This window comes from Dunckerocampus dactyliophorus, chromosome 15 (assembly GCF_027744805.1).
Source record: "Dunckerocampus dactyliophorus isolate RoL2022-P2 chromosome 15, RoL_Ddac_1.1, whole genome shotgun sequence".
NCBI classification, from domain to species: Eukaryota; Metazoa; Chordata; class Actinopteri; order Syngnathiformes; family Syngnathidae; genus Dunckerocampus; species Dunckerocampus dactyliophorus.
In genome coordinates this window covers 24,488,378-24,507,543 of record NC_072833.1, presented here as the reverse complement: position 1 = coordinate 24,507,543, position 19,166 = coordinate 24,488,378, and the positions used below count along the sequence as shown (strand labels likewise).

The 19,166-nt window shown below is 42.3% G+C and overlaps 3 protein-coding genes across 6 annotated transcripts in view; 1 reads left to right on the top strand and 2 right to left on the bottom strand.

The window, feature by feature from the left end:
* Positions 1 to 1,080: 1,080 nt before the first annotated feature.
* cntd1 (cyclin N-terminal domain containing 1) lies at positions 1,081 to 6,098 on the bottom strand. Of its 3 annotated transcripts, none has more exons than XM_054800282.1 (7): positions 5,264 to 6,097; positions 4,060 to 4,135; positions 3,789 to 3,960; positions 3,416 to 3,578; positions 3,201 to 3,345; positions 1,329 to 1,425; positions 1,081 to 1,279 (listed from the first exon to the last, which is right to left on the bottom strand). In XM_054800282.1, exons 1-7 carry the CDS (start codon positions 5,436 to 5,438, stop codon positions 1,256 to 1,258), a joined length of 852 nt encoding a protein of 283 aa, XP_054656257.1. In that variant the 5' UTR covers positions 5,439 to 6,097; the 3' UTR covers positions 1,081 to 1,255. The 3 variants fall into 3 exon arrangements, with proteins under 3 accessions (XP_054656257.1, XP_054656255.1, XP_054656256.1); XM_054800280.1 differs by having other exon boundaries at positions 1,081 to 1,259; positions 5,264 to 6,095; XM_054800281.1 differs by lacking the exons at positions 1,081 to 1,279; positions 1,329 to 1,425 and adding an exon at positions 2,587 to 3,119 and having other exon boundaries at positions 5,264 to 6,098.
* On the top strand, positions 5,354 to 7,417 carry LOC129194844 (cytochrome c oxidase assembly factor 3 homolog, mitochondrial). The gene is made up of 2 exons (XM_054800284.1): positions 5,354 to 6,046; positions 6,741 to 7,417. The coding sequence occupies exons 1-2, from the start codon at positions 5,851 to 5,853 to the stop codon at positions 6,836 to 6,838; spliced, it is 294 nt and encodes a 97-aa protein (XP_054656259.1). The 5' UTR covers positions 5,354 to 5,850; the 3' UTR covers positions 6,839 to 7,417.
* wnk4a (WNK lysine deficient protein kinase 4a) overlaps positions 7,129 to 19,166 on the bottom strand; it is a 50,377-nt gene continuing 38,339 nt past the window's right edge. The window contains exons 14-21 of one of the 2 annotated variants that reach the window (XM_054800278.1): positions 18,792 to 18,846; positions 18,583 to 18,717; positions 15,532 to 16,253; positions 12,551 to 12,614; positions 10,705 to 11,257; positions 9,591 to 9,799; positions 9,377 to 9,471; positions 7,129 to 9,288 (exon numbers count right to left, since the gene is read on the bottom strand). In XM_054800278.1, the coding sequence (XP_054656253.1) occupies positions 9,244 to 9,288; positions 9,377 to 9,471; positions 9,591 to 9,799; positions 10,705 to 11,257; positions 12,551 to 12,614; positions 15,532 to 16,253; positions 18,583 to 18,717; positions 18,792 to 18,846 (1,878 nt within the window). In that variant the 3' untranslated portion in view covers positions 7,129 to 9,243. Of the gene's footprint in view, positions 9,293 to 9,376; positions 9,472 to 9,590; positions 9,800 to 10,704; positions 11,258 to 12,550; positions 12,615 to 15,531; positions 16,254 to 18,582; positions 18,718 to 18,791; positions 18,847 to 19,166 lie in introns of both variants that reach the window. The other variant, XM_054800279.1, reaches the window with a different exon arrangement.

Here is a 19,166-nt window from a genome sequence, read left to right as displayed (position 1 = left end):
CTTGCAGCTTGTCATCTGCAGAATATGATTTTCTTTTGGAGGGCATTTATGGTCCGTCTTTCTCAGTTGTCTTTAAAAGACATGCAGAGGGAGCCACGTGTAGGTCCGTTGTCTTCCGCTTATGAGAAGTGGAATTACTTCTGCAAGTCATTATGGAGTACAAAACAACAAAATATCAGGAGAATGTCGACTGACTGAGGTGAGTCATGTCCGTGGAAATATTCAGATATTACGTTGGCTTGTCGTCAAAGCGTGCGTCGGTGACGTCATCATTCTCGTATTGCCTGCATACACAGTAACGCCAAGCCGGTGTTTTCAGATTTTACCGCTCTGGAAGCCGTTTTAAAAAAATATCGTTTCTGGTCACCTAGAACGCCGTTCCCGTGGGGATGAGAGGCTGAAACCATAAAATTCGTTGCCGTTTTGACCTGAAAACGTTTCCGTGTGGATGGCCCCTCAGTTGTCTTTATTTTATAAGTTGATGTTTACGTTGTACATTTTGAGTGGGAGAGCTGTCAGTGTGAAAAAAAACATAAATCCAGTATGCCGCTCCGGAGTACAAGTCGCAGGACCAGCCAAACCATGAAAAAAGTGACTTCGAATCTCGAGGGGTCTGAATAGTGGCTAAATATAGCGACAAAATGGCTAAGTTGGCAACACTGATCTCTCCTGCTACATCTTCTTCTTCTCTGGCAGAGCTGGTGCGAATGGGGTGTGCAAAAGCAGCAGAAGCAATGACAAGCTACTCTGACAGAAAGTCCCGTTATAATGTACTTAAGAGCGAGGGTGCCAGATCTATTTGTGGTGATCCAAATGTATTTATGGAGGTAGAATGGACGCTGTTATTCTTCCCAGTGCTTTGCATCCTCATATTTTAGGTACCGTGCGGTGTGTGCCGTGTTACTGACACCTTTTATTGCTTGTGGAAAGGTGCTAGAAGCTACCTCTCCTCGGCACACGCCCTGCGAAGCACAATAACAGGCGCAGGTGTGGGCATGTGCAAGGTGGAGCGTCATGTGATCCTCCCATGCCAGGAAAAAGAAAGCCAAGGATTCCAAAAACAAAGCCCACGCTGAGGTGTAACGTTAGCACGGGCGGGGGAGGATTTATTGGTCTTGTATAGTGCACAGTAGGAGGAGGGACTAAACTTAACGGGTTGGTGTCTGAGGGCCTCCCACGACGATCGTGAGCGCCACACGGGCAAAATCGCCGATGCTTCTGGTAGAAATTCCTGTGATGTGGCTAAGCTCTTTCGTCACCTGACAACAAACAAACAGAACTAAGTCCGATTTTTTTTTTTTTTTTTTAATGTGAGGTTCTCGTCTCACCTGTTCCCATTCTCTGACGTGAAGGATGAAGGTCGCCACGGCGATGACTCCAACCGCGAGGAGCATGCAGTCTTCAGTCACCGCCACAAACTTCTCTCTGGCGTTCACAGGACGCAAGCTTAAAACTGAATACGCATTGCGGCCTCGTCACCACATAAACTGCATTTTCAGTCCATGAAAACCTTAAGATTTTGTTCTTTATCTGATTTACATTCATTTTTGATGAGGCACACGAGTTAGTAAACATTACATGTTAGAGCCTAAATTGTGTATGTTTGTCTCTCTGCTGTTTTATGTGCACCACCTGCTTTGGTCAACAGAGGGTGCTACATGTACACCGTTGGGGGCTCCAAATGATGACAGTGACGTCAGTCCAGAAACGTTAAGCAACAGTCTTTCACCTCATTTTCCTAAAATTATTAATTTTGTTTCTCATAACATTATGATTTTTTCTTTAATATTTCAACTTAATATTTCAACTCTATGCTATTAAAATGTATTTTCCCCATATTACAAATTTATTCTCAGAAAATTGACATTTATTCTCGTTAGAATACGACTTTTTTCCTCCTAATATTTGGACTTTATTCCTGTAAAATTACAGCCGTCTTTTCCATTTATGCAGCTGTTGTTGTTTTTTTTTTTATTCTCAAACTTTTTCAACTTGCTTCTTGGAAGTTTTCCTCTTGTACTTTTGGCTTTATTCCCATCATATTTGGACTTGATTTTCATAATATCGTGACTTACCCATAACATTTTAAACTTTTTTCCCAACCTAATTTTCAAAAAATTACAACTTTATTTTGTTTGTTTCTCATAATATTACAACTTCTAAAAAATAACGTATATTTTATTTAATATTTCAACTCTGTGCAGCTAAAATTACGTTATTTTTCCTCATAATATTACACGCTTACTTTCCTAAAACTGACATTTTCTTTGTTAGAATATGACTTTTCTCTCTTAATATTTTGACTTTATTCTCGTGAAATTACAGCTGTTTTTTCCATTTCTGCTGTCGTTGTTTTTTTTTTTTTCTCCCAGCTATTTCCGCTTTCTTCTTGTAAATTTTCTTTTGTATAATCTTCTGGTTATTATGACTTTATTCCCATCATATTTTGACTTTATTTTCGTAATATTGTGACTTTAGTCCCACAATACTATAACTTTTTGCCCAACTTAATTTTCCAAAATTCCCACTGTATTTTGTTTGTTTCTCATATATTACGACTTTAAAAAAAACGATGTATTTTTCCTTTAATGTTTCAACTCTATGCGACTTGCCTCGTAAAATTGACTTATTTTCTCGTTTGAATGACTTTTTTCTCTGCATATTTTGACTTGATTCTCTTAAAATTACAGCTATTTTTTCTATTTCTACTGTTGTTGGGTTTTTTTCCCCAACTATTTCAGGCTTGTACTTGTGTACTTGTACTTGTTCTTCTTGCATTAGTTTTGTTTGTTTAGTATTACGACTTAAAAAAAGTCTTGTTTATTTAATACTGTATTTCAACTTTATGCTACTAAAATAAGATTATTTTTCCTCATAATACAAGTATGTTATTCTTATAAAATTACAGGTTTTTTTAGTTAGATTACAACTTTTTCTCTAAATATTTTGACTTTATTCTTGTCAAATTATTGCTGATTTTTTAATTTTTTATGTTTTTTGTTTTAGTTTGCTTGATAAATTGTATTTTTACAATGTGCTTTGGGCAAATAAAAAAAAAAACAGTCGCTCCCGGGCCACATTTTGGACACCCCTGCACTGGACTTTTAAATGAAGTTATTCTGGAAGACAATAAAGCTGCAAGTATGATTTAGCTTGGACAAATAAATAATGTACGGGAAGCAAGGAGGAGGACGACGTACCTCTGCTCCCTGGTGGGGTTGCGGGTCTGTGTGGTGGCGGTCAGCAGGGCGTCGTACAGAGCGCGGCGCTGCAGGCTCACCAGCTGGAGAACGTGGCGGCACAGGTGGTGCAGACGCTCCACAGGGGTGGACGGCTCGTTGTGGCCTGCGGACACAAACAAGCTCCCGGTCAGGTTGAGATCTTTCCGCCAAGGCACCGGCTCGTGATGTGTTACCGAGAACCTCCAGTAGTATTTCCACATATGTGAGAGGGTTGGGCAGGTCCAGTTGGAAGTCGAGGCCCTTCAGCACCATCAGCTCCGATTCCAGGACGGCCTGCTTGGAGACGTCGAGGCCGACAGAGTGCAGGAAGCGCACGGCCGTGTTGATGTCGATGATCTGCAAAGAGTTGGGATTTTTATTGACGCGAGAAAAGCATGGAAAGCAAAAGAAATGTGTTTAGAAATACAAAAGCATTTTCTTTTTTTTGCCACAAGCAAGACGCCGCCACCTGTGACTACACGCTGCTCGTTGAGAGGAGCAATTCCAATAAGACCAGCATAGTTTGCTAGATTTGGATGAGTAAATGAGTGTCTGGGAATGTCTTACGTGGCTGTGCAGAGACAGCTTGCTGGCCAGCTGCACGCAGGAAAACACAATCAGGGCAAACTTCTTCTCCAGCAGCTCGAGCACGGCGTCCTCGCGGCTCCTCGCCCCGGCCTGTGTGGCGCCTTGAGGTGACGGCGCACTGAGCAAGCGTGTGATGTGCTTGACCATGAACCTGCAGGGCAACATTGTTCCCAAAGAAAAAACACCTTTTACGCCTTCGACACGGCCGGCGAGGAGAGGGTGGGGGGAGAAATGGTCCAGCCTTTCCTACCTTTGAAGTAATTCAACGGCGTGGTAGCCGGCCAGCGGGTCCAGTCTGAGCTCTTGAGATATCAGCAGAGCATATTCTGAGAAACATAATATTCTGAGTGTCAGCAAGTAAGAAGAAAATATTACATACGCACCAGACTGACCTTTATTGATTAGTCTTCTGTCATTTATTAGTGCTGCTGATTTGAACATACTGGAATGCAACGCAGCAAATACTTGCATCCTTCAGCAAAGTGCACCATGATGAATGTGTGTGTTCTCGTTCTCTCGCACAAGCTGAACTTTCGCTTTCTCGATGGGCGTGGTAACTGCTCTCTATGCTCTGTAACCACCCATCATTCTAGGGTCTATCATTCATCATCAATCTTCCTCATCAGTGCTAGAGTCCATATAGCTCTTCATTTTTAATACCTTTAAATTGTGTGTTCATTGACTACTTCTCCGATAGCAAGGCGGCCCACAGAACCAGGAAGAACCATTTTCCGAGCTAATTTGACCACTTCTGGGGGTTGTTTGCAGTATTTGAGCCAACGTTTAAATGATATGCGTGTGTCAAATGACGCCTGATGATGACACTACGGTGGCTGACATGGGGCAAACACACAGCAAGGTCCAAATGCTCAAAGCACAAAAAGGATCCAAAAGCACACACAAACACCCTAAAACAAATGCAAAAGAAAAATGATGCAAATGCCAAAAACATTCGACATGTTAGCAAAGGCGCATGTAAAGCAAATGTGCATAAAAGGCCATCGGATGCTGTTTATTATGTACAAATCACAGCAATTCCCAAACATAAAGCAGCTACGCCCCCTGGTGGCTGTAAAGAACACGGATATGACATTGCATTGTACCATCCATATCTGATTGGAAGTGCTATGATCTTCTTAATCTGTGACATTTTTATTGCGTTTTGTTGAGTTGAGACAAAGACCGTCGCTTTCTAATTTGATCTGAGACAAGGAAGGTAATGTTCGGTCGGTGGGAATATGTTAACTCGTGCTGCTGTGGTATAATTAATATGTCCAAAAAATGAAAGATTAGAATGAGCAAAGAGACTTAGCCAGATGAAGATGAAATGTTAATTTAATTAGTAAAAATTACCACTTTATATTTGAGACAATTAATTGCGTTTGTGGAAAGTGCTGCTAAGATTCACAGTTTGGCAGTTACCGTGCAGTGAGGGAGCGTGGCTGTTAACTTACCATAGAGTCTTTTATCTTTGAAGACTCCGCTGCATGTGGACAAACTGTTGATGTTGTCTTTGTTTTTCTCGTTGAGATTCGTAAGAAAGTCCGTCAGCATGTCAAAGGAGGCTTGGCCAAACCTGAACTGAAAAACACTCTGCTCGCTTTGACAACAAATGACATTCTCCTCCATTTGGGCGCCGGAAAAAAAACTGCTGCCTTCTGTCGGCACCTCGTTTTAAAACTGTAAGTGAATTGTTGTGTCACGCGATATTAAACATTATTCATGTACCGTATTTAGTTTTAATATAATTAAACGTGCCTCGGCCGTGTATATGCAGGAGATGGCGCTGTTTCCATTCGCGTCGCCTTACAGGAATCTTAAAATCCCGACTGTTTTCACCCCCGGACGCAATTGTGGTTGCACGCGTTTCCGGTTTTGGCTCCTGTCGGAGTGGTTTGGTGGGTCTCCACGGTCTGGTCACAGATCTGACAACATTCTGGAAGTTACCTCCTATAGTTGATTAAGGTGATGTCATCCACTGGTTCGATTGTTTGAAAGCCTGCGAAACAACCCGCTAAGCTAGTTTGAACTAAGCACAAAAATGGCGGACAAGACGCCGCAACAGTCCGACGCTCCGTTTGCGGCGAGGATAGACCCCACCAAGGAGGATCTATCCAAGGAGCAGATGCACTTCATCAGGCAGGTGGAGCTCGAACAGTGGAAGAAGAAGACGCAGAAGCTGAGGACGCGGAATGTGGTGACGGGGGTTGCCATTGGAGCCCTCGTCCTGGGCATATGTATCCTTCATGCTAACGTCAACACAGCAAGGTTAATCATGTCACGTTAGCGATCACGTACAGCGTCAATAATTGTACTCCTATTTAGACATATGTCAATGCTAACATGTGTAAATTGTTGACTTCTATGAAAACGGGTTGTCATTCTTTCGGAACGCCTTGTGTTAGAAAGTTGCGTGATATATTGTCAAAAAGGTTGTTGTTTTTTTTTTTTTTTTTTTAAATAAAACTACTGTACATTAATTTAACGCGATGTTCATTATGGTTGTTTTTGTTTTCAGTGGTGCGCAAAGCTGTTCCTAATTTATTTAATACTTTATGCATCTCTCTATGGTGGTCGATAGGGGGCAAACAAACGTTTAGCAACACACGCAGCGGGGAAATGCTGCAATTAAAAATGCTGCCGTCAGGGATCAAAAACTGCAAAAGAAAATGCCATAAACTCACCTAAACGCCAAGACCAACCGCACAAGATAAATGCTACAAGTTGGCAAAATGGAAGTTTGCCAGGGATGTTTGTCTTTAAAGACTTGTGCGGGCATTTGCAAGATTTTTCTTTTGCAGCTGTTTGTGATCCTGCAGCGCTTAGTGCTTGCAGCATTTCTCTGTTCCATGTGTTTTATGGGGTTTGTAACTGCATCACTACTGTAAATGTTACATTTTTACTTTCCTTAACGGCTTGCGCCCGTGTCAGACGGCTACACGTTTTACTCAGTCTCCCAGGACCGCGTCATGGAAGAGCTGGACGAGGAGGCCAAGCGTGCCAGAGCTCCAAAGACGGGTGCCAACTGAGGCATGGTGGACCTTCTGAGGACACCACGCCCGGCTTCTCTTCCCAACACGCTGGTGGACTCTTCGTTGGCTTCACTTGTGACTGGATTGTTGTCCAACTGGACATGACGGGACACATTCGCAGACCAAAACCAATAAAAGGTCTGGAATGACTTCAGAAGAATTCCAGTTTGGAGGTGAAATGTCAACATGCAACAATCTGAAGTGACCTTAAAGAGTAGAGAAAACAAATGGCGCAAAATGTTGTATGTAACTATTTATGCTGATTAACTGATTTATTAAATACAAATTCCTTGCATATTTCCTTTTTTTTAATGACCCTCAACAAGGATACACATGCTTTTATTAAATGGTCTTTATTTATAATCTGAGGAATTGACTAGAAGGAACATCCAGTCTTGCAGAGTAGAAATATCAAATAAGACCTTGGAGAAGATGAAGAAAGGCACAGATTCAGCATGGCAGAACAAAAGAGACATTACATTCTTTTGGGGGGGGGGGGACACAATGCTTGCTTTTGAATATACAGTAGATCTCAACTTTTCAACCACCAGCGAATGATGGAAAAACCACGAGTAATTTGATAAACTGTTCATTTTTGACACACGGCTCACTCCTCCCCCTCCAAACCCTCTTGCTAGCTTGATGCTTCAGATCAGCGTTTGCAAAAAAAAAGTGACTGTTCCGAGAACCCGCCACGTCTCTCTTCAATTGCTGTTGTTCACTCGCGACACCATCCAAGTTTAATCCCTAAATATGCCTCGCACATGTAATAAAGACATTTGAAGTCTAACATGTATCGCTACTCACCATTCATGAATGATAATGGAAGATGATCCATAAACACATTGACAATGATCAACTATGGTGCGTTCAAGGACCGCCGAACAAAGTGCGAAATCCAAATGCATGAAAACACATCAATGATGCATAACAGCAAACGTGGTTCATGTATGCCGTACATTTTACTTGTATTGTCGCGTATTTATAAATTATTAGTGAATAAAATGTGATATCTGGGGGGTAAAATCATAAAATATGTAAATTGTATATAGTGAAATATTTTATATATACATTTTATAGATTAAAATATTTTTATGACCAAAAATCCACGGGGATCCACTGTAGTATCCTTGTGGTGCGTTCACAGTCCAGTGTGTGTTGTGGTTATTCTATAAGGCACGTGGGCAAGAACATTCTCAAATTTAAACAACCACGCAACTTCCTGGAGTGAACACAGTTTGACCAAAATGCGTGAAAGGAAAAGATGTGCTAAAGTGCTTGAGGTGCTTCATCTAATAGTCACTTTGTAGAATATATATACTGTATATGTTTTCTGCATGAGAGAAGAGAGCTGTCTAATGGTGTAAACAGTCTATAAATGCACTCTGCTACTTCATAAACATGTACAGTACAATCAACATGGGAGGATTATTAATATTATATACCATAACACATGTTTTTTTCTCACATTTCCCTTCATTTCTTGAATATTGCACAATCTGTAGCCCTTTACAGAGCAAGGAACCATGTGATAGCTTCCAGCCAATCATCGACGAGAGGCAATGACACTAAAAAGGCCAGACTATATGGATACAGTCGTCCTTCGTTTATAGCAGTTAATTGGTTCAAGACCCGACCAGGATATAGGATTCAATGTTAATAAATGGAATATTTTCGTAGTTGGAGCATAGAAAACCTGTTTATGACTTTCTAAACATTGTTTTAACATTATTAGATCCCTGTAGACATGAAGTAACACCATATAGTCACCTTCATACTCCTATTAGTCATTGTTTACAACACATTGCAACTCTTATGCTGCAGGGACTCGGACGGCCGCTAGCTAGCGAGCTAACCAGTTAGCCTCGAATTTTTTTTAACACTCTTATCATGTGGGACATGGCATGGCTGACTTCATGCAGTGTTACGGTAATGTAATGTAAGCTAATGTCTCAATGTTTTGTGTCATAACTGCCGCCTAGTGACCACAATACTACATATCACTTGTATTTCAATATGTTTTGGCTAATAATAGACCATAATATACCACCAAACAGCCATCATTTTTTCATTAATTTCTGAAAAACACGATATAGCAATAATCGAACCGCGATATTGCGAGGGACGACTGTATATCATTATTATAAATATAATGATTAACACATTTTAGCATTACAACATGTTGTATATTTTGGTGAAAAGGACTTTCAACTCATCATCTTCAGCCGTGTTCAGTCACAAAAAGAAATCTAGATGGCTGGTGTCATTATTATTATTATTATTAGCAAACTTTACGTTCTTTTGTTGAGTAAATGTCCTTTCTTTATATTAGTTAGTTCTTCTGTGCTTGGGCGGCCATGTTGGCGAGCTCTCGGAGGGGTCAGATGGCCGCAGCTGCAGCTTCAGATGAGGTAGTCCGGCTGTTCAGCGGCGGATCCTGAGACGTTCTTACTAGGGAAGGAGAGAAGACGAGTGAGGGCAAAGGCAAAAAAAAAAAGGGACAGGAAGAGGACGTGCATGGACGCGGACGCTCACCATTCGACTGATGTCCGTGGCGAACGTGACGCCTTTGCTGGGTTTGTCCTGGGAGCCGCTGCTGCTTCCTCCCAGAGAGTTTCTTCTGATAATACCTGGAAAAAATGCAGCAAAAATTCCACGCACGGACGTGAACACTTGATTCTACATCACAGCCTGCCATAGCAATCCCCAGACATCATACTATTGTGCCCCCTAGTGGCGGGGTGCCCACCTTGGAGCGGCAGCACGTCCAAGCGCTGCAGGCTGTTTCTGCGGGACGGAGGAAAACCGCTCGTTCCCTTGGACAGACGCCGCTGGCGGCTGGACAACATGGCGGCAGGGGACACGATGCCAGGCGGCGGGGCTTTCCCCATCTTCTCGTACAGCTCCTCCATCTCCCGCTTCTGAGACGCCTGCAGGGCCTGAACCTCCGACAGGTGTCTGGGACGAGATGGACGTTTTAATGATGTGCTAACAGTAATGTGTATCGTTAGAGAAAGCTTGGAAGCACCAAACGTGGGACAAATGTAACATCTTCCTCACTTTTGAGAGAAGACACAATACCGCCTCTAACCCGCCCCTAACTGGGGACAGCATTGGGGGGCACAATACAGAAAGTAGGCTTCACGACACATCTTAATACTGAGCTCTGCCAACTATCCATCAGTCAGCTACAGACCTGGGATGCGCAAGTCTGATCAAGTTGTTTTTCTGCAGCGATTATGCTAACCTAGCATGATGTTGATGTTAAAATGTGAGTGTAATGTTAGCACTTTAGCTGCCATAGCTACAGTATGCTAGCGTCACTAACGTTCATATCCTCCTATTCCACTTGTTACGGTTACGTTGTCGTGTGTGATGTATGGCCCTGTGTATACGCCCGCCACTTTGTTAAAAAAAAAAAGTAGGCTTCACTGCACATCTTAAAAATCAAGCTTCGCTATGTGTCAGTCAGATACGGACATGAGAGCTGGAAGTTTGATCATAGTGTTTTTCTTCAGTGAATATGCTAACCTAGCATGATGTTAAAATTAGTGTTATGTTAGCACTTTCGCACCCATAACTATGCTAGCCTTGCTTTGTGTCCTCCTGTCCTACTCTTTAATGTTATATTGCCGCGTGTGATGCATGGCCACCTGTATACGACCACCGCTTTGTAAAAAAAAGAAAAGAAAAGAAGAAAAAGTAGGCTTCGCTACACATGTTGATAAAATGTGAGTGTAATGTTAGCACTTTAGCTCCCACAGCTATGTTAGCATTGCTAACGTTTGTTGCATTAACGCTGCAGACATGCAAAACATCGTGTTTCCAGCACTTTCGGGCACCATGCGTGGCTCGTCACGTACTTTTCTCGAAGTTCTTGCAGCTCCTCCAGCATCTCCTCGTCATCGCTGTCCGAGTCGTCGCTGCTCAGGTAGGGGGCGCTGTGGTTGTAGGTCATCATCCAGAGGTGGTGGAGGGCGTTACTGTACTGCGGGCTGCCGGCCGCCCCGTCCCACAGCCGCCCCTCCACCTCGGCCGCGGTCACCGACAACCCGCTGTCCGCAGACGTGCCCATCAGGCTGAGGCTGTGTGCCCGCCTCCGACCACGCCTCCTGGGCCTCGGACGCTTCTCCAACACTTCCTCCTCATCATCATCTTCATCCTCCTCCTCCTCTTCCTCGCCATCCTGCTGATGCTTGTCCGTCTCCTGCGGGAGGCCTGAGGACAGTCTATGGAGGTGCGGCTGAGGGGGGGACATGGTCATGGAGGTTCCCAGGCTGGTCTCGGATTGCTCCTCGGTGCTGCTCTCAGACGGAGCGCTGACGCCGCCCTGACAGTCCGGCGAAGCCGAGGTCAGAACGTCGGTGCTGGGCGTCACGTGGAAGCGTCCCACCGTCACCGCGGATGCTGCTCCTCCTGGGAAGGACAACATCTTCATCACTTCAAATGGACCTCAACTCGTTGGTGCCGTTCTGGTTTGTTCCTTCCCTGATCTTCCACTCAGTGAGTGACAAGTAGGAACATCTGGGGGGCCATTTTATAAGGCGGCAGTGATTGTTCTCTAATCCAATCAGACGCCTTGATAAGCGTTCATTCTAATCTAATCAGTGCCATTGCTTTTAAATACATGGATTTTTACAACATATGAAGCAGGGGCGTCCAAACCTCTTCTTCCAGGGAGGGGCACATCGTGAAAAATGAAAGCATGCGACTTTGAAACTTACGAGACTCAAAGTGGTGATTTGAGTGTCTGAGGGAAACTAAGGCATACTTGTAGCTCTTCAAGAAGGTAGGAAACTTTCCTCTTGCTTCAGGCAAGCTTTTATTTACAACATGGCAGCAAAACAGAGCAGTTGAGCACAAACAGATTAGCATGGGTTAGCATCATCTCACTTCCACCTTCCTTACGCCGCCCCCTCCACATAAGCCCCCCGTTTTCATAGCTGTCTCAGGCAATGCCTGTAACATCAAGTTACAGGCATTTTTAATCTCGGAAATTTACGTCGTAACAGGCATTGCCTGAGACAGCTATGAAAACGGGGAACTTATGTGACCTTTGGCCTTGATCAAAGGTAATATTCCAACTTTTTTCCGTAAATGTACGACTTTTATTCTCAGAAATTTACGACTTTAATTCTTGAAATCTCAGATTTTTTTTTTCAGTGTGTGTTCAAGCCCTAATTCATTATTATGAGAATTATTATGAAACATTACACTCATTTGTCACCTAACACAGAGATACTTTTTCTTGGTGTGACTTAAATACAATAAAAATAGAATGACAACAAAATAAAAATAAATGACAGTCTGACTATTGAAAAATGTGGGTCCCATGTTGAGAGCCCCTGATTAAGTGTATAAAGGGCTGCAGTGGGGCCACTAGGGGTCCTTCCAGTAAGCACCACAAGTGAGTTTGGCTCCTCAAACAGAGGACCTCTGTTCAGCCTCTATAAACAGAGACAGGTGTGGGAGGGGCGGCCTTTAACGAGCTGCTCCGCACGCCGATTGGCTGGCGGCGGAGGGCCGGGCCGCCGTGGCACCTACTGTACTTCTGTGCAGCTTTGGGACGGAACATTAGCTCCACTGGTTACGCAATGGCTCCGGGGCAGCGCTAATAGGCGATAATGTCCGCAGAAGAAGAAGAGGAGGAGGAGGGCGAGTAAAAACATGTCAACAGAAGCCTCGTATTTGGAGCAAAAAGTTTCTTACCGGAGGCGTTCAAAGGCGGTACTTTTGGGATTCTGCCGTTGAGCTCTGGTTGAGCAGTGTGCAGCTGAGACACACAAACAAATTTTATTAGTTTCTTTGCTGTCAAAAATAATGAAAAGATGGATGGAGAACGGGCGTAGGTGCTAACTTATCTCGTGCTGTGTCTCAATTGGCGCACTTCAGTTTGGTATATGCGCCCGCACGTAGGCGGGGCTTGCTCCTCCCCCTCCAAAAAAAAAATCGAATGCAGGTGCAGACCGGAACGGCTGCGATTGGCCACCTTGTACTACATTTCGGATCAACATTTGCAATAAAAGTGACTGTTACGCCTCCATTACTTCCAGCTGTCTTTAATTGCCACAGTTGCCTTGCGACAAAGGAAGCTAGCAAGCTCATAAATAGACGAGAGTCATGGTTGCTCACCGACTTGACTCTCGGCCCAGTGGTTGCAATCCACCATTCAAATGGAGAAAACAAGGTAAATATTGTGATCGTCATCATCGTGGATTTGGGACAGCACGACACTTGTCAAATTTCGTGCACTAAGGAACTAAGTACGCACTGGAGTGCACTAACACAAGTATTCCATCTGAGACACAGCACCAGTGAGATTGGATGTGAAAGCAGCGAGCGGAGCGGTGTCCAAACTGCGGCCCACACCTGTTGTTTTTTTTACTGGCCCGCAGCACATTTTAAAAATAGAATATAACAAGACAACTGAAAAAAAAAAAAGAAAAATCAAAAGTAACTATAAGTTCAAATATGAAGATGAAAACATTGGAATCTAACAAGAAAAAGTTTTAATTTTTGTTGTAATATTATGAGGAAAAATAATTTTAGTGGCTTAGAGTTGAAACTTTGAAGAAAAAAGATATTATTTTTCTTGTAATATTATAAGGAGCAAACAAAACAAAATAAAGTTGTCATTTTTGGAAAACTGGGTTGCAAAAAAAGTTATAATGTTATGACAGTAAAGTCAAAATATTATGGAAGTAAATTCATAATTACAATAAGAACATTTACAGGAAGAAAGTTTTAATAGTTGGAAAATATAAAAAAAACAAACAAACAAAACAGCAAACATGGAAAAAACAGCTGTAATTTTAAGAATAAAGTCAAAATTCTGAAGGGGAAAAAAGTTGCACTTTTACGTGATTAGACTTGTAATATTATGAGGAAAAATAGTGGCATTTTAGTAGCATAGAGTTGAAATATTACAGAAAAAACTACATTATTTTGTAAAAGTCGTGAAAAACAAACAAAACAATGAATAAAGTTGTCATTTTTGGAAATTTAGGTTGGGGAAAAGGTCAAAATATTATGGGAATAAAGTCATAATATTACCAAAAAAAATTCCAAAGATTATTTAAGAAGAAAAACAACAACCAAAAAAAAATTAGCAAAAATGGAAGAGTGAAGTTGATATTAATATCAGGCTTTTTCAACTGCAGTGGTGTGAAAAAGTGTTTGCCACCTTCCTAATTTCTTATTTCTTTGTTTGTTACACTTAAATGTTTCAGATCATCAAACAAATTTAAATATTAGTCAATGACAACAAAACTGAAAAAATGAAAGGGAGAAAAAAAAAGTTCAAAACCTACATCAAACCTACATGGCCCTGTGTGAAAAAGTGATAAACTAAAACACAACTTAAGTGAGATTAATTAAGATCTATCAGTGTGGAAAAGGTTATAAAGCCATTTCTAAAGCTTTGGGACTCCAGCCAACCACAGTGAGAGCCATTATCCACAAATGGCCAAAACATGGAACAGTGGTGAACCTTCCTAGGAGCGGCCGGCCAACCAAAATGACCCCAAGAGCGCAGCGACGACTCATCCAAGAGGTCACAAAAGACCCCACAACAACATCCAAAGAACTGCAGGCCTCACTTGCCTCAGTTAAGGTCAGTGTTCATGACTCCACCATAAGAAAGACACTGGGCAAAAACGGCCTGCATGGCAGAGTTCCAAGACCAAAACCACTGCTGAACAAAAAGAACATCGTCTTGTCTTAATTTTGCCACAAAACATCTTGATGATCCCCAAGACCTTTGGGAAAATACTCTGTGGTCTGACGAGACGAGTTGAACTTTTTGGAAGGTGTGTGTCCCATTACATCTGGCGTAAAAGTAACGCCGCATTTCAGAAAATGAACATCATACCAAAAGTAAATTATGGTGGTGGTAGTGTGATGGCCTGGGGCTGTTTTGCTGCTTTAGGACTTGGAAGACTTGCTGTGATAAATGGAAGCATGAATTCTGCTGAAGGAGAATGTCCGTCCATCTGTTGGTGACCTCAAGCTGAAACCAACTTGGGTTCTGCAGCAGGACAATGATCCAAAACACACCAGCAAGTCCACCTCTGAATGGCTGAAGAAAAACAAAATGAAGACTTTGGAGTGGCCTAGTCAAAGTCCTGACCTGAATCCTATTGAGATGCTGTGGCATGACCTTAAAAAGGTGCTTCATGCTGGAAAAGCCTCCAGTGTGGCTGAATGACAACAATTCTGCAAAGATGAGTGGGCCAAAATTCCTCCCCAGCGCTGGAAGAGACTCATTGCAAGTTATCACAAACGCTTGATTGCAGTTGTTGCTGCTAAGGGGGGCCAACCACTTATTAGCTTTAGTGGGCAATCACTTTTTCACACAGGGACATGTAGCTTTGGATTTTTTTTCTCCCTTAATGATAAAAAGTTTCATATAAAAACTACATTTTGTGTTCAGTTGTGTTGTCATTGACTAATATTTACATTTGTGTGATGATCTGAAACATTGAAGTGTGACAAACTTGCAAAACAATAGGAAATCAGGAAGGGGGCAAACTCTTTTTCACACCACTGTCCTGTATATGACAAAGGTGAGATGCACTTTTTTCTTGAACTGTATAATGTATAACTTGTTAGCATATCCACATGTGTTGCGTTCATTTTTCACTATCTGGAAAAAGTTTGGACTCCCCTGGGCTAGCAGCTAGCGGACTCACGGTGCTTTGCGGGCTATCCGTCGGTGAGGGCGAAAGATCTGACGAGGAAGCTAAACTGGACACTTCGGATGGGACTGGCGCCTGGGCTGGGAAGGCTGCGAGGCAATCCTGAGGCAGGCTGGTGGGGGTGGAGGTCCCCCCCTGCTGCAGAGGAGCACCTGGAGGCGTGGCGGGCCAGCATGGAGTTCCACCCGGAGGGAATCCGTCCATCGGGGGCGTGTTCACCGAGCCGGGGTAGACACTGTGGGCTGGTAGACCTGCTGTGGAGTAAGGCACTTCTTGTGGGGGGGTCTGGTAGTACTGGTAGTGCTCGGGGTGGAAGCCCGCATACGAGGGCATCCCCTGGGCGGGCACGCTTGAGGGCGGGATGAAGTGTGCCATGCTCATCGCCATGGAGATGACATTTGCCAAGGAAAATAGGGGCTGGCTGTGTGGGGGCCACATGCCGGGATGCTGGGGGGCGGGCAGGGGCATGGATGGACTCTCACCGCTGCTGTGGGTGTCAGTAAGTAGACTAGGCGAGCCCGGTGCTGGGGAGGGAACAGACGGGAAGGTGGGGCTGCTGGCCACGCGGGTCAGGGGGGCGTGGAGGCCCACCGGTTTTGGGGAACCCGGAGAACCCGAGTAGTGGAACGGGTAGTGGCTGTTAGCCAGGAAGGGCAGGTGGTAGTGCTGGTGGGGTGTCAGGAGGGAAGCGGGGTGGCGGTAAAGAAGAGGAGACCCTGCAAGACAAGCACAAAAGCGCAATACATCAGCACAACGTGGACTAAAAAGGTGTCCCGACTGGGATTCAAGGACCTGACAAGGATTTACGAGAAGCCCTCTTGAGGACATGCAGTCTTCCTTCCGCCGGACGCCGTGTGGAACATAAATCTGCCCCCCCGTGGCATTAATGGCCCTCCGCAGCAAACAGAGACATTTTGTTCCTGGCTTCTTTGCCCCGCTGTAATTGGACATGAGGAAGCCCAGATGGGACCCATGTGTGCTTCTGGGACTGATTTGGAGATTAGACGAGGAGGCCAAGATTGCGGGGGACATTCAAGAGCAACAATGGCTCCAAAGTTTACAAACGACTCTGCTTTACATTAGGAATGGACACTTCATTAGGTACACCCGCACATTCTCATCAGCCATTGGTGTTGCAAATGACCCAAAAATATCTCAAAGAAAACATCAAAAATGGGGCAAAAGAGCAAAAAGACGAATAAAAGTTGGAATGTTGATATTGGTCATATGCTAATATACATGATGTTTTTCTTTAACTTGGGAGCACACTAGTATTTATTTTAATGGATATTTAACATTTTATTTATTTATGTATGGTACTATTTTGTACTATTTAAAAATATTTAAATAAATTTTCACTCTTCTTAGCATATCTACGTGGGTTTGTTTTAGCCTTTTTATTTTATGTCATTTATTTAATCACGTCGTCAGGCATTTTTTGCCCCCATCTTAAAAAATGTATTAATTACATTTTAAAGCTTTTTAGCACATCTTCATTTTAGCCTGTTTAAAAACAAAAAAAAATATTTAAATGGGGAAAAGGAGCCAAAAAAACAGAACAAAAAAAGCTGGAATGTTGATACTGGTAATACACTGATATGCTGGCTGTTTGTAGCACATTTTTATTTTTCATTTATTTGAATAAATATTGAAAAATGTGATTTACGGTGGTTAGCATGTTGGCCACACAGTCAGGGGATCGGGAAGACCTGGGATCAAATCTCCGCTTGGGCATCTCTTTGTGCATGTTCTCCCCGCGTGTGCGTGAGTTTTCTCCGGGTACTCCAGTTTCCTCCCACATTCCCGAAACATGCATGTTAGGTTAATTTGCGACTCGAAATTGTCCACGCGGCATAGAAAATGGATGGATGGATTTACTGATGTATTTTTTTTTCCATTAAAAATATTAAAATTAATTTTACAAACTTTTTAGATTTGTTTTAGCCTTTTTATTATTTATTTTATTTGAATGATTTATTCATGTAGGTATGTTTGTTATTTTCTCCCATTAATAAAAAAAATAAATAAATTTGATCTGTTTTTTCTTCAACTTCTTAGCACTTTTTTTATTTTGTATTTATTTTTAAAGTATTTTTTAATTAAATTGTATTTACTTATTTATTTATTTATTTATTTATTTCCCCGCTCCATTTAAGAAATAAATAAATGAAATTTAAGTCAATAAATAAATCAATTCAACTTTTTAGCATATCTATATTGGATTCATTTCAGCTTGTTCACGCATTTAAAAAATGAGGAAAAGAGTAAAAAGACGTAATGTAACAAGAAAAAGTTGAAACATTGAATGTAATATTACAATAATATGTTGGCTATTTTTCTTAAACTTCTTTACACTTCTTTTTTTTTTTTAGTTATGTTTCAATGTATTTTTATTGGATTTGTTTATTAATTTATTTATGTGTTTTTCATTTATAATTATTTTCATTTTAACCTGATTGCGAACTTATAAATATTTTAAAAAATGGAGAAATGGAGGAAAAGTAATAAAATAATTTGAAAAACCTCTTGTCTTGGTTTCATTTTAGCCTAAAACTAAAACAACAAATGGAGGAAAAGAGCAAAACAACATAATGCAATGAAAAGAAGTTGAAATGTTGATACTAATCCACTAATATGCAGGCAGTTTTTTCTTTAGTTTCTTAGCATTTTTGCTATATATTTTTTTTATTTTAATTTTTTTTAAATGAATGAATGAATGAATTAATTAATTAATTAATTACCTCCAGGTGTTTGTACACGAAAGCAAACATGCGGTCATGATATAAGAGAAATATATTTATGCTCAAAAATGGGCAAGAATGCTCAGTTTTGATTGGCACAATCTGTCAATCAATCAAAAGTGCTGATGATTATCTTTGCAAAGGCAGAATGTTGGATGTTGGATGCAGCCCTCAGGTGTGCCTAATGTTGTAGCCCGTGAGAGAGGAGGGAGGACGCACAGCGAACCTTGATTGGTCTAAAAGGAGGAGGAGGTTTTCTTGGAAATGTTTCTGTCAAACAGATGTTGCAGGCGGGGCTAATTACCTGGAGCGTTGTGGAAAGACTGCGAGCGTATGAGAGGGCGCCCCGGTGAGCTCACGTCTGCCGCGAAGGCGTCGCCGATGGGGGACGGGGGGGAGCCGCGCGCCCCCCCAACGCCGGGGTCGGCCACACTGAAGTCTGAGACGTGACACACACGTGCGTGAGCGCAGATGACAGCAGACGAACATCATGCAATGCGCGCCAAGGCTTACCGGGTAGGGAGGAGGAGGAGTGCGTCCGCGGGAGGCTGTGACTGTGCAGGTTAGGCTGAAAGAGGGAGAACACGGGGGGGGGGGGGGTCAATTCACCGTTGCATCAAAGATTACACATTAAGGAGGTGTGAGCACGCCCTGCAAGTACAGTAAATATGATGCAGCATCGTCTGACTGTACAGCTTACATGTACCCCTGTAATAATAACAATAATAATAATAATTATCATTAGAATATAATAATAATAATAATAATAATAATAATTAAAAAATTGTAATTATCTGACCCAAAATCAGCAAACTTTTGGTCTAAAAATATTTTTAAAAAAATGTCAACTTTTTTGTAAATTAATTTTTATATATATATATACACCAA